The sequence below is a fragment of the Acanthaster planci genome, linkage group LG04, assembly GCF_054643075.1.
Source record: "Acanthaster planci isolate LZ-2023a linkage group LG04, COTS_SCS, whole genome shotgun sequence".
Lineage (NCBI taxonomy): Eukaryota > Metazoa > Echinodermata > Asteroidea > Valvatida > Acanthasteridae > Acanthaster > Acanthaster planci.
Window position 1 is genome coordinate 12,584,144 of NC_141780.1, and position 14,953 is coordinate 12,599,096.

The 14,953-nt window shown below is 42.2% G+C and overlaps 1 protein-coding gene across 1 annotated transcript in view; it reads left to right on the forward strand.

Moving 5' to 3' along the window:
- Nucleotides 1-6,602, forward strand: part of LOC110984914 (extracellular calcium-sensing receptor-like) — a 73,446-nt gene extending 66,844 nt beyond the window's left edge. The window contains exon 4 of the mRNA XM_022245548.2: nt 1,308-6,602. Within this exon, the coding sequence (XP_022101240.2) occupies nt 1,308-2,323 (1,016 nt within the window). The 3' untranslated portion in view covers nt 2,324-6,602. The remainder of the gene's footprint in view (nt 1-1,307) is intronic.
- The last annotated feature ends 8,351 nt before the right edge of the window (nt 6,603-14,953 follow it).

Genomic DNA, 14,953 nt, shown 5'->3' on the forward strand with positions numbered 1-14,953 from the left:
ACTCATTATGAAAGGATTTATGCTCGGAGCAAAAGAGAAATACGAAGCAACTCCTGGCCAGGGCATTAATTATTCGCGCTGCAAGTTCGTAAAAGTTCAACCTGCCCGGAGATTAAAGCAGTTGTTTCGTACATGAAGTTAATTTCACTGCTTTTTCTTAAACGACGGTCCCTATTTCTCACGAATTCAGACGAAAGCACGTCGCGTCAATCGCAGCAAAAGAAATCAGTTTTGTTGCTCATCACACAAAAACAAAAGTGCAGCAATACCCATGTCTGATAGCATGATTATTCAGTTATTCTTCGCTGGTGTACGCATGTCATGTCTCTTTCGTTTGACGAACATAAAGGCCTTCTTTTGCTCCGTCAACAGCACAGTTTAACCATGGCTGGCCATGTGTACAAAACCTCCAAAATATTAAACCATAGAAATAAGTGTTCAAAATTCTCACAAAAAATTAAAACACTGAATAAAACATCTCCCACTTGAACACTGATTTTAAAGTAAAAATGGGCATTTTGAGGTAAAAAGTTGCACCCAACAAAGGCTGAACTCTCTACAAACTTTGGACGCCAGTACAAAATGGCCGTCAATGTTTGTAAACAAAAGAGAGGTCCCTATGGTCAAAGACCACATAGATGTCAAAACCGCATGGTTTCCCCAGGATTTGCCATTATTACTGTAGGCAAGCGCTTGGTTAGCAACTGTAAGCTACACATTGGGAACTAGACAGTAAAGCTTATGCTTTCGCGTAAAATGGGAAGTAAATTGGATTGTCACCATCAGTGACATGTACTTTTGTTGTTTTCGTGCCGTCCAGCGTTTGGTAAGTCCCGTGTTTTTCTCATCCTTTTCGTTTTGCTTTTTATAAATGCTTTGAATAGGCGCCCCAGTCTTTGCCCACGACAGTGGCTAAAATAGAAGGTTTGTATGGCTGCTATCTTGCAGGCCAGTGCTTTTATTCCACAGTGTATGCACAAAGGAGGCTTCCCAGTGGAACAGAAGAACTGCCCTGCAAGATGGCTACCAGGCAAAGTCTCTATAGGCCTATGTCGGGTCACGTGGGTAGCGTGAGTAGACTGTCCCCTTTCCTTCTATTTTTCAATTGTGGAGGCATGAAACAGGCGGGGGACCGTCCTTTCTGTTGTTCCACAGTAAGACAAGATACTTGTAATAGTTGCCAGAAAGCCCAAGCAAAACTTCAACGGAGACAGTCTATCGCGCGCGCAAAGCTTGGTTGCGTACCATTGTGAGTATCTCCTAAAATTTATAACCCTACCTGGTTCCTTTCCTCTTTGTATCTTCAGGGCAACTTGTGTGCATGCAGTGTCCTCAGGGGACATGGTCCAATGGGAATCGTTCAACGTGTCATCCTAAGACTCTAGACCTACTTCACTGGGACGAAGCTATGAGCGTGGTCGTTATGTGCTTCTGCGGCCTTGGCGTGGTCAGCACACTGCTGATGCTCATCACGCTCACGCTGTACAACAACACAGCCATCGTGAGGGCGTCCAACCGCGAGATCAGCTACTGCCTCTTGATCCTGCTGATTGTGTCCTTCCTCGAGCCGTTCCTCTACATCGGGATGCCATTCACCTGGTCCTGCAACTTCCGGATCGCCCTACACAGCCTCAGCAACACGGGCGTGCTGGCCATCTTTGTGGTGAAAACGCGCCGGATACTGGATGTGTTCGACACCACGTGGCGGGGATTCTCTCTGCGTTCGCGGCTCCGGCGCACCGGTCTGCAGGTGATGATTACCGTTTTTCTTATCCTGTTGCAGGCGCTAGTTGTTACAGTGTATCTCATCATCAAGCCGTCGAAGGTGCTTCTAGACCAGGATATATCAAACTCGAGGGTTTACGTGCAGTGCGACAGCAACATTCTTGGCTTCATCGCCATGTACACCTACAACACCATCCTGGCCTCCATCTGTTTCGTGTTCTCGTTCCGAGCCCGCAAGATCCCGGAAAATTTCCACGAGACGCGGTACATCACGGTAACCATGATGTTCTACGTCGTGATCTGGGTGGTGTCCCTGCCCATCTACTTCTCGACAAACGGCAAGCTCCAGGCCCTCATGCAGATCATATCGGTGGTGTTGACAAACTACCTGATCCTGGGCTTCATGTTTCTACCCAAGTGCTATATCATATTCATCACGCCTGAGCGGAACACCACCCAGTCCATTCGCGAACAGGCCTGCGGTTTCCGCATGGGCGAAATCAACAACACACTGGTGGTACAGATGGACGGTGAGGCAAGACGACCGTCATCTCGCTTGTCAGCGTCTGACCATGATGGCCACGGGAACCACTCATAGCCACAACTTTTCAGTAACATGGCAACGTTTTAAATACGACATAAGCCCTTGGAGACGATTAATGGAAGATAAAGTCCAACGATGTTATTTGCAAGTCTTGCGCTTAAAACAATAGAAGGGGCTGATTGACATTTCAGTGCACTACTAACAAGCTGAAATTTTGAAAGAGATCAGGAATCGTCTAAAGGCGCGCTTCCATATGTAGGCCTACGTTTTGGGGGTGCGTTGCGTACATGATGTGTTCATGCGTTTCACTTTCACGGACACAAAACACAACTCCGTTAACAAAACACAGTTGTGCGTTCCGTTCGGCTGTCAAAAACGCCCCGGGAGCGATTTTGACGTATACCCAACGCCTAGTGCAAGTGTTGAGTCGCATATGAAAAGGAGCCTGTTTGCTGCCACCAAGAGTTCCAAGTGTTGCATTTCACTTTCACGATTATCACACTTTGTGCATGTGTGATTTTAGATAAAGTTAAGTTTCATTATCTTCGGAATCATGCATTGGATCACCGAACTATCAGTAGGCACTAAATGCAACCTCCATCGGAAACAAGCACTTGTAAGCGAAAATATACAAACTGAACCTGATGTTCAGTGTTAGTTTCGTTACCCAGTGCCACCATGAAAAACGATCTGGCATTCATAAAATAGGCACTGCTAGGCCTGTGCTATTAGTAATTTCCTCACTTCGTAAAAGTAATAGGATTCTACACGCTTGTCAAATTTACAGGATAGATTCTTTCTTAAATACTCAGAATTGTTTAAAATCCATTAACCCCAACGATTAAAAGAAAATACTCAATGTTCACTTTAATCCCTTTTCAAAGACTAAAAATGCCACTGCCAAAACAGCATAAACTCGAATAAAACCGAAACAGGTTCGCAATAAGGGATTCTGACGTGGATCTCAACTGCATGCTAGGTCCGCTTGCCAAAAGTGGTTCTTGCGGTGAAATTGTCAAATTCCTGTTGGGCAATGGACCTTCTCATTAATACTTCACAATTATGCACGCATGAGCATAAATGTGCATGGCAGCAAAAAAAGATGAACAGTATCACAAGTTTGATATTATAATCAAAACGGAGAAGAGGAGATTGCGTAAAAGGGGAAATGAATGGAAAAATTCACAGCAAACGTTAAAAACACGTATTACACGTTGAAATTATAAACACCAAATACACGAGGTAAATCGTTTTTTCGCTGTTGGTGCATCAAATAGGGATAGCTTACAGGAAGAAAATTTCCTTTCGAGGATTTTTCTGTTCGAAGCCAAGCTAGAAATACGGCAACTGCTGAAGACAACTCCTGAGACGACAGTACATGTATTTATATTTACAATGAAGAGGGCGGGAGCTGGTCTAGCTTGGTTTGGGTAATCCCCTTTGAAGGCCAGGTAAAGAAAAGTTAACCGTCCCAACATGCATCCTTTTGGGGAGTTATTTTTCATTCCCTTACAAAATCTATGTTTTCAATCTTCATTAGTTTCGTCGGTGTGAAAATGTAAATTTCACGCATACTGGGCTTAAAAACAACACTTAGATTGGAAGGATGCATTATATGATACCATCAGTCATTTTGGACCGAAAAGCAGTCGGTCATTTAGTATGTCAAAGCTACCCCCCGGTTATGTTTGGAAAGGAAGGGCCGCCTCTTTTGAACTTTTTTTTCAACTTTTCTAGAACTCGACTTTGTCCCTTGGAATGCCGAGTGAAGTCTTCTGAGTAAACAAGAAGCCTCGCATTTTACCATAGAGCTCTACCCTGTGTGTGTATCTAGTGGCGCACGTGTCGCGCCATGTGCGCACGACTGATTTCAAAATGTACAGGCGTCAACTCAGTCTATGTGTGGTATTGTGCAAGGCGTCATTGACGATCGAACGCCAGCAGTAAGCCTGCATCTTCATCATCTTTGCCGAGGGCCAGAGCTAGGTACTTATTTAAATGGGAAGGATAGTCCGTAAAGTCCGTAGTCATTGTAAAATCAGCTATCAGTGTTGTTCACCTATTAAAATGAATGTCCGTCAACTATATATATTGATAGCATTGCCTGCAGTTCAAATTAATCTCGAAATGCTCTCAGATTTGTTAGTTATGTATTCTCATTGTTCTAAGCTGCAAAACCTTCGCTTAGCCTTGTCTAATTTTGATCGAAGTAAATACTATTTAAAAATGTCACTTACTGTTCAAACTTTCGGTGTTATTCTATTTTTATTAAGGTCTTGTAAATGTATAAAGAGATTCAAGCATGGATATGTAACAGTTTTGCGTTAATCTCAGGTTGATCATGCGAGACAGCAATCAACCTCACTTCATTTCTGATTTAAACTAAACTTGTGTTTTTGCTTATAAGTGTGCCTGCCTACCGGCAGAAAAAAATTTGAAGTATTTATGTCAAATTACCAATTAAGGTTTGGTAATGGTATTTGCAGCTATGGCACATCAGCCTTCTCTCTAAAGAAGATTCCGTTTCATATCAGCTCTCAAAGCCGGTGTTTATTTGCAAAGCCACTAAAAGTACCAGAAGTGCCCCCACCGGTAATAAATACAAGGGTCCAATGGCAGGGTGATTCCAAGAAAAATTACCCCCACCTCTTTCACACTCTTGGTGCCATTATCTCAACATCCCAGGATAAAATTCCAGGGGTTTTGTGGTCTGAATAGGAGTGGACTCCCGTGGGTGACACCTGATGGATGTCAAAGCACTTCTCCCTGCAGGTAAACACGTCCGGTGTGCTGATTAAAAAACGGACGACAAGGGAACAAATCCAGAGATGGGAACGGCCATTTCATCTGTGATGACAAACTAAGTAATTAGGAATATTGCCCGTATAGGCTGGCCGAAGAAGTGATGAAGATTTTTCATTATGAAAGTATAATTTCCCTCGAGTAAGCTTGCAACGGCGCAGACTGGGCGGGGATAACGTTTACACTGGCCTGGCGCTCAGCCCTGCGTAACAGCAAGCAGTGTGTGACACACTACCCTGGATAACACAATTCTATCGAAGTTGATTGAGCTGCCATATTCCAAAATCTAATTTACTTATCACTTCGGTAATGATTCCCTAGAGCTGGCTAGGGGTGTCTTTCATCGGGGAGTGGGACTTGCTAAGTCATTTTCTCCTCAGATTACTGCAATAATGATGATGTTTTTTCATTGATTGCAGCCAGGTGAGCGAGGTGTCATACGTTCCAACAGAGCACACTGCGTATCACACTGTGAATAGGCACGATTTGATTTTCATTTGGGAAAGTGGGAAAGACACGGGCATACCAGGATGTGCAATTAAGCAGTAGATGCCAAGAATCACGCACCGTTTCACTCCAATTCACATCCGTTCCCTAAATTCCCGTGCTGTAGTAAACTGTTAAAGGTTGACAGAAATAGAAATTATTTAGTTCACGTAAAGTATTTCAAATAACAGTAAATACGTAACAATATCCAAAACATTAAAAATTCAATGTTTACCCCATTAATCATGACCCCCAAATGAATAAAAAGATCCTGCGTTTCCTCGCCCACAAAAAAATCCCCTTTTGGCTGTTCGCACTCCCAGGCTGATTTGATGACGTCATCGGCAGAACGCCTTCATGTTCAGTGTACATGTACATTGCATGATTGCACACAGTACATGCAGTATCGCACGCTTGCAATAGACCACGTTGTGTTCGATGTAGCCCGGCCCACTGGCGATTACTGTGCCAGTTCAAGAAATACACGGTAGGACTGTGTCTTTTAATTTCTACCTTGAAATGCAGCGGCAGCTTATTTTCTTGTGGTGCCCCTTCACAAAACGTGTGCACCAACGGGTGCCCCTCCTGGACATCCAGCCCTATACGCAAGTGACTGTTAATGAATAACTATTGACAGTATAGTGAAAACCGGGATGTAATTTTGGGTTGTTTACAGCTTCCTCCATTGTTTTGAAACAGGATACAAATATGTGACACCGGGCTCGATTTGACCGTGTGTCGCCGCTGACACACACATCTTGCAGACGACCCCGTGCGTTCCGTATGCAAGATGACATATGCCTCTTCTTAGTAGATGCATAGCGTCAGTCCAGCTGCGCCTGAGCGTTTTCTCGCTACACACTATACAGTTTTTTTAATGACGTTAAATGCGTAAGAGCCTAACTTAAAAGACAATGTAAATTTTCAATTGGTGTACGAGAATCCAGCCTATTTTTTGAATGCTTTTTCCTGATTCTCGAGTTCAATGCTTAGCTTCTAGTGTAGAATTCAGAAAATAAAAATATACTATGTATGGTGGTATTAAGATTGATTGTGGTATGGCGGTGTTTGTTATAGCTAACAGATCTTAAGGACTTGGTTAAGTGGTCATGTTTGGTCTATAGGTGGTGTTGTGATGATAACGGTGGTAAGATTCCAGCAACATTTTTGGAAAGCTTTTTCCTCAATCTCGAGATAAGAGTCTAGAATGAAAAGAAACTAAAAAAAAATACTATTTATTGTGGAATAAAGATTTATTGTGGCATCGTGGTATAGCGGTCTTGTGGTAATGACAATGGTGAACCTAAAGGACGGGAACTGTCGGGCGTGCAGATGTTGGTGTTGAAAGTTTGAAAGTAACCACTGAAATGCATGCTTGCAGCTGTATGAAATTGTCTGAAAATGCTGGTGTTACTTCTTTCTTGTTGCAGATGGGAGAGTTGGCTGAAGCGATTACCGTGTTGGTACGGGGTGTAGGGTTTGTAGTGGCAATGAATTAAGATGGTAGCGCGGTAGTACAAGAGGTGGTGGCAGAAGTGGTTGTGGTTGTGGCGGTGGTGGTAAGGGTGGTGGTGTGAACCAGCAGTAGAAGGGTTGGGGTATACTGAGTAGTCGCAAAGGTGTTTTAGCTGAAGCAGTGACAGTAGAACTTTTTAAAGCTTATAGTTGTACCTTACTGAGTGGATATCCATGCACTATGTAGCTAAAAACTGTTCAATCAAGCAGTTTGGACATCAAATCCAGCCTATCAAATTTTAAAACCAACGTGCTGAAACTAAATTCGACAATGAAAGAGCTAATTTCATCGTTTTCTAAAAGATTTTTTCAGAATGTTTGAAACAACATTTTAAACGCTTAATTTACTGTTGAGACCTGGATTTAAGGTTAGATTATACCCGGACTGACTTTTTTAAATGCAGACTTCAACCTTTATAAAGTGTTTTCACTTACCGCGAACATGTAAGTGTTGGATTCAACGGCATACTTAAAAAGCGTTTGTCCCATTGCTCCGTTTTTAGTACCAAATACATTCTGTTTCTTCGGGAGTTCGAAAAACACCTCACGATTCGCCTTTCTCACACCACGAAAAAGTGTGGGGGATCATCCCATTGACCATCTCCCTGGCCAAAATGTGGGGCATACATACCCTATCTCCCGGGATTTACACCACTGACTGTCGTACTTTTCATAGTATGAAAGCAAATACATGTAATAGAAAAACAGTACGAGTGGGGTGTCATGCATCCAGTCTGGTGCTTAAAGAGCATCCTGGAATGCTGTCAACAAACAATACTGTATGTAAACACGTGTGTGGTCAGACTATACATGTACATCAGATTGAACTGACGCCCTACATGGCATTCTATCATCCCAGTTTGACAGAATAAGTACGGTATTTTCTGCCCAAGTACGGAATAAATGAGTGATTATGGAACTAGAACTTACTGTATGGTGAGTGTAGTGTGTTGAGAGGTGCGGCGCTGTTGGGAGTGATGGTGGTTTACAAAACTGGGAAAGGGTGTCGAAAATTTTGTTTTAAAACTGATAAGAACGGTGATGTGTTATAGTTAGTAATTCAACGCATCGAGATAATTGTTGTAGAGGTTTCTTGGAATGGTTTATGATTTAATGTTTAATGGGTCAACATGATGACGCAGTGAATGAGAGATTTACGTTAGCAAAGCTGATAAAGTTGAACTGACGTGAGGGTGTGTATAAAACGCCAATTCATAAAACAATGGATAAGTATTTTAAAGTTGTGAATTTGAAAGCTTAGTGTGGTTACACCATGCATTATTTACCAGGCTTTCTATCAATGCTTAATTCGCATCTGTGCAGTCAAGGTGCACAGAATCAATCATTTCAAAAACAAAACCCTTTTGCCAAGTTGACCGAAGTTCAGACCTAAGTTGCCGAAGGGAGGTAAACATGGTGGAGGTATTCCTATTCGTGCATGAAATAGAATATAATTTTGATGAATAAACTGAGCAATATGAACAGATGCATTACCCTTTATGACAGACCCTTTATAATGGTGGCAGTCTTTGAAGTGACTATGCGTTTCAGTTCTACGCTGTTTGTTTAGTGATCACAGTGGACAAGGTGGCGATGACGGGCTAGGACGTAGGTGTGCTGGAGTGGCGTATTCAGATTGTTTAGGGGTGCAAAATTGGGAATATTTTTTTCCAAACAATGGTCCGATTCTAAAGTATTGGCGCTTACATAAATAATGTAAAAGAAATAAAAAATACAAAACGTGGGACCGTGATAATGGGGAGCTCCAAAAGGTGAATCCAGGTCCATGTTCTCAGGGCCATTGTTTGTGGGGGTGGAAAGTACGGAAATGTCCATTCGTAACCTTTCTTAGGGTGAGGCTAAATTTCTGTCAAGCTTTTTACAAGTTTTTGGGAGGGAAGGAAAAGCAATAATTCTCCCCAAATCTGTTCTGTCATTACTGTTCAAAAATAAATGCTCGGGGGGGGGGTGCCAAGGGCACGTTTGTCCTCCCCCTAGACCCGGCAATGACTGCCCCCAGCTGGATACGCCAAGGGTGAGGTGTCAGTGGCAGTAGTGGAGATGCTACATCGGTAATTTACGATTTCGATGACAATTTTGCGAATAATGAGGATCGCAGCAACTACACATTACAAGCGATGTGTAGTAAAACAAAGTACCACTGGAGATGACATGCGAGTTGGGATTGACGTCAGAACATGCTCTTACAGCGACATCGGGGTGCATGTTTTCCAGTTACAGTAAATCAGGCGATGATTAAGTTGATATACTGGCTATAGAAATCAGTGAGGTCGAGAAAGGTAATATGTGTGGAGCTCATGAACGGTGATACTTCACATGTACAGACATGGCATTAGCTTGCTGCTTGGAAGGGATGCAGTGAATGTGTTGAGGGAGAATGTCGTGATGAAGTATGAGATCCATGGCGGTGTATTCTGTAATGAGCTAGTGGGTGGCTAAGACATGATAACCGATTTACAGTATGCCACGTACCATTAAAAGGGTGTTAGCTACACAATCACTTGAAATAAAAAAAGACTGGTGTCAAACAGAATTGGTGACCTGTTTGTGATTGGGAATCAAGCCTTTCGACTTAAGAAACTCTACACTGTACGTTGCAAACGACGCTGGGGCTCATTTTCACACTGAAGTTATAAATCTTATCAAATGGCATGATCACCACTTGTGCCATGCAGGCTTTCGGTTGTCGTTGTTCCGCTCCGGATCCTTGCTCCGCGTTTTTTCTTACTTTTTGCCATTTATAAAGCTTTAAAGGCTTGCCTTACCACGCAAATTGTGCGTAGCATCGCGGTCTTTGCGTACAACAGAAGCGGATGTGCATGTGCGTCGGGTCACGTGGGTCAACTGGTGCAAGACTCATTACATGCAATACAGAATACCTCTATCTTCCCATTAAACGTATTACAGGGGTGCCAGACCGGTCCAATATAGGCCTACCCTGAAAGCCATTTCGGCTAGTTTCAAGCACCGTGCTTGTGCCGTGTCGAATAAAATTGAATTGAGCAGGACGTTAGCACGGCAATGATTTCAAACGTCGAACTTATTCAAAAAGTCCAGTCGGACTTTAATAAAGCCAATATGGCAGATCAGCACTGCACGAAACGTGATTTTGCGATCTTTCAGCTTGAGTAACAAAGAAAACGAATTTAGCTTCGGCAAGCACAACTAGCAATTTATTTTATTCTCAAGGCCCGATGTTACGGTTCCCAGCGATCTTGCAGTGAAATCAATGACCCAGATGAACAGTTTGATATCATTTGGGAGTCTTATTCCGGCATATGGACAGGATTTTTAGTTTCAGTGGTCAGCTTTGAGTTTATCTCATCTGATATTAAGCATAAGTTTGAAAGAGAAATTGTGTAACTGAAACCCCATCTCCCCCAAGCTCCGTCTAGCAATCTGTACCGTGCGTTTCAAGAAATTTCCATTTTAGTCGCCATATTTGTGGGTGCGTTTGTTTGTCGATGATTATTTCTCAACTCTATTACATGTTGTGGACATGCACATTCGTAATTATCAACGAATTTTAGGACGAACCTCAAATACCGATTGTATTCGACTTGGCAACAGAACGACGTTTGAAACCACACCGTACTTCTGCAGTACTTAATGACATAAGCACGGCAGACCCTGCCGAGCCAAAATCCTCTGCCGAGCCAAAATCAATTTGCAAAACGTCAAGCTTATGCCGTGCCCAATACAAAAATCAAGTTGAATGGTATTCGGCACGACATAAGCACGACGTTTGAAACAGGCCTTACTGAAGCTAATTCGCTCTTTGCAAGCTGCCGCCATAGGCAAGCTGCCGCCATATATAATAGGCATGCAGAGCCTCGAAGTGGCAGTTTTTTTTTCAATCGCGTCAGAATCGCTTTGTCCAAATCGCACGGTATAAGAACGCAGCACGCGCAAATTACATAAGGAAGATAAACAGGAATCACTGAATGGCCATGTTATTTGTGTAGAACTGCCAAATCGAGGATCTGCGTGCCTATTGCGGCAGCGTGCAAAGAGCGAATGGAGAGGAACTGTAATTTTCTTTAATCGCTAAAGGCAGATAAATGCTTTTAACGTCAGATTGATTGCACTTTTAGACCCATGAGGTTTCACATGGAAGGGATGCACTGTATGAAACACAACAGAAAAAAAATGGTGACATCATTAAACTCAGAATCGTATCGATGCAAAATCAAAGGAGATCCAAAATATTAAACTCAGTATGAAATATATCGAATTTAGATATATAGACGTTTTAGGGTGAATTTATGTGCAGAGACTTGTCTGTTTTATTTTTAATGTATATATGCCAATAGAAGATTATAAGTCATCTTACCAACAAAAGGAGAGATTCCTAGTGGCCAATGCGTGGAGTTGGCCACTGTACAGTACATGTTCGCTCGTGGCCAACAGGCGGTCTTCATGGAAAGTGCCTATTTTGTACATAGAACACCCAAGCATTTCGAAAGGCGGGCTGCATTGAGAGCCGGGAAGGGGTAACCCTATCTCAGATTATTGAAACAACACGGAGGACGTTTAACTTTCCCTTAAAGGTCCGGGTAAAAATCGAAGTCCAGAGATAGAACATGTATACGTTGGTCATTTTTCAACTAACACCGATTTCAGGAAAGGTTGCAAACATGAGCACCAGTACAGGAAGCTAGCCTGAGGTTCCCGCTCTATACTCTCAATTTTATACTGTGCTGCCGCTCAAAACAGGCAACAATTGGCGGAATGGATAAATAATGCACTGAACTGTACTGTCACGTGGCCTCTACATTAGGCAGTCTGTATGACACCACTTGTTTACCATTGTACATAAGCCTTTAATACCGTATCTTACATTGTATCACTTAAAGGAGAGATTTTTCAAACTGTAAATTATTGATATTCTGATCACTTGCTTCTAAGACCTGCAGAAAGTATGACATATATCTTCACTATTGTCAATTTGTTCCAGTGAATAAAACTATTAAATATACCCGAAACTAACGATGTTTGTGACTTTACTTTGACTAGTCAAATTGGCTACCAACCCCCCTCAAAACGAACAGCCCAAATCCTTCGGCAGCTTGTAACTTTTGTAAACCAAGGAGTTTGAGTTGTTATGAAAGAACCCGATTACATTTCGTGCTTTGTAGATAAATTATATGTGAGTGTGACACTGTAGCAAGAATTACTGCATTCAATACTCATAACTACTCCTTGGGCCGTTTGTATGTGTGGAAAGGGCGTTGATGCCATACATACTTAACACTTGCAAAGACCACCTCATGCCTTGTGAACACATTACAATGTGCTGAAATATGGTGCGGAGCAAATTAAAACGAGGCGACAGACTGTGGTGTTTAAAGCAAACTATTAAGCATAAAAATACGGTTCCCAATAAATGCAACACTTCTTGCGGTAAAATAGAGAGGAATAAAATCAGTGTTCAGGTCGAGTCCATCATAAGTCATCGATTCTCAGTCGCAAGACAACCGAATGAACTGTGAAGAAGACACACCCCTATCGTAGTTCACCCACTATCAGGTTGGCGATTTTCTATTTCGTTTTTAAATCAAACAAATCCGTTTTCTTTCTCTGAAATAAGACTTTGTGATTTAAATCGGATTTTTTATTTTTGTATAAATTGGAGACGAGTCGGCTCAAAAATCTTTTCAAAAGCAAGCAAATTAGCTGCATGTGTTTAATTTTCTTTTATTTATTTCGTTTATTACAAAATCAAACAAATTTGGATTCAAACTAAGAAATTTAAAGCATGTAATTTAATTAAATCACAAACCACCTTAAACATTGTCTAAGCCCAGGTTACGAATTGCATGCAGTACAGGGTGTCTACATAACAAGTATACCGAGATAAAAATTACTGTAATAGCAAAACTACTTAATACATGCCATTTGATATTCTGCACACTTGCATGGTCTAGCCTTGTTAATCACGTATGCAAAATTGTCACAATGCCGATTTCAGTACCCTTAACACCGGTCTATCCTCATGGCGAACTATTGACTTGAGGTAACTGAAGGCTGATGTTAGAGATGACTTAGCTTTGAATTGGCCGTAGAGGCTGGAAAGAGGGACTGAAAGGAATGAAGAGAATGGTGATCTTTGTAAAATTGAGGCTTGCAAAGGATTGTCTTCGTAGCAGCCTTTTTCCTCCAACTACATCGAGAAAAACCAAGACTGTGGCTGTGAGCTACCAATGAAAGCTCAATAGGTTTTAGTCTCTGTTTTCTTTGCCTCGAGTTAGAGAAGGACATCAATGAATTGGAAAAAGGTTTGGCAGGTTCAATCGGAAAATACGAGTTTAATACAGAGGAGCTACGTGCTGCATATTACTTTTGATAATTCAGTTCAGTAGCCAGGTGAAGGGCGTAAAGTTTAGGAGTTTCTTCTCAACTGTATCAGACGTAAGACCGTGCCCTTAGTGGTAGTTAATTACATAGTCTAAGCCCCACACAAACCTACTTCTTCACTTTAAAATGTGGACCCCAGACTTTCTGGCCATACGCTCATTATGCAAACGTATTTCTATGTGATTCAGAACCACTGAAGCGTATGCGAAAAGTAATGCACGTAGTCCTTGTGACGCACTGAAATATTTTTGTACGCTGAAGTTTCAAGATGTTATACAACCCAGATAAAATATCAGGCAGTGAACTCCACACAGTTCATCAGAGAAAGAACGATCTCCTGTGATATTCAGCAAGTTGAGTTATACACAAAACAGTCATGACAGTGTGACGTTTCCTCGTTTATCATCGCATTTTCACATTGGATTTAGATTCTCCCTATAAAAAACATAAAAGTTATTACCATTATTACTTGAATTATGCATGTTCTAAGGGATTTATATATACTTGAGAGACACTGTTATTTTCCCCAGAGCTTTTACAGTTGATTTATTTGACAGCCCAATATTAAAGTTTACTATTGGTTCCCATTTTGTACTCTCATGTTATGGATTTTGAATCTGACTCGATCTCTAGGCCTAGGCCTACTGATCTGATGTAAACTGCAGAGAGGAGTTTCAATAAAGGGGTTTGGAAATGTTTACGGTCTGTGACAGGATAAATATTATATTCGAAATACACGTGTTGGTGACTTTGTCAGTGGAGCACAGTCACCGCGACCTGGGACGGTCTAATACCCTGAGTGTTGTCAGAGACCCCGTCTTCATCAAGCACATGTATGTGATGATGTACCTGTGATTCTCCATCAAACAAGATGGCATACATTAAGAGGGTTAAGAAGAAAAGAGTTGCTAAGGGGAGGTTTACTAGACTATGTCTTTCTATCAGCACAACAGCTGAACTGAGCAAGCCATTAAAACTATTGATTTACTTGCATCAGAACTGGAGGCTGCACACGATGTGGTGTGTAATATTATAAGCATGACGACGTGGTCCTGCATGCAAATGTGGACGACGACAGCAAAGAAGAGTGGATTAAAATTGAGCAGGCCGATGGCATAAAAGAGATGGTGCTCAACTACAAACGCTCAAAAAGGGCAGCGTCGTGTAAATATACAAACACAGTCTCTGTACGTGTGCAAATGCAACAATGCAACAAGGAAAAGACGTTAGACACTACGACGCGACGGGCGACGGCACGACGCGACGCGTCGTGTGTGTACAAAGTAAATGGCAAGAAGGCGACGGTTCGACCCGACGGCACGACGCAAGGGAGCCGTCGTGCCGTTGCGTCGTGTAGTTGCGTGGCCTTGGAAGAGGCTGGAGAGAAGCAGAAATGTATGTCGTAAATAGTACAATATATTTAATGGCACCGCACACGATTCCGTGTGTGACCCGCGTTTGACCCCAGGCCACGGCGAATGACCTCAATGTAATCCAGAGTAT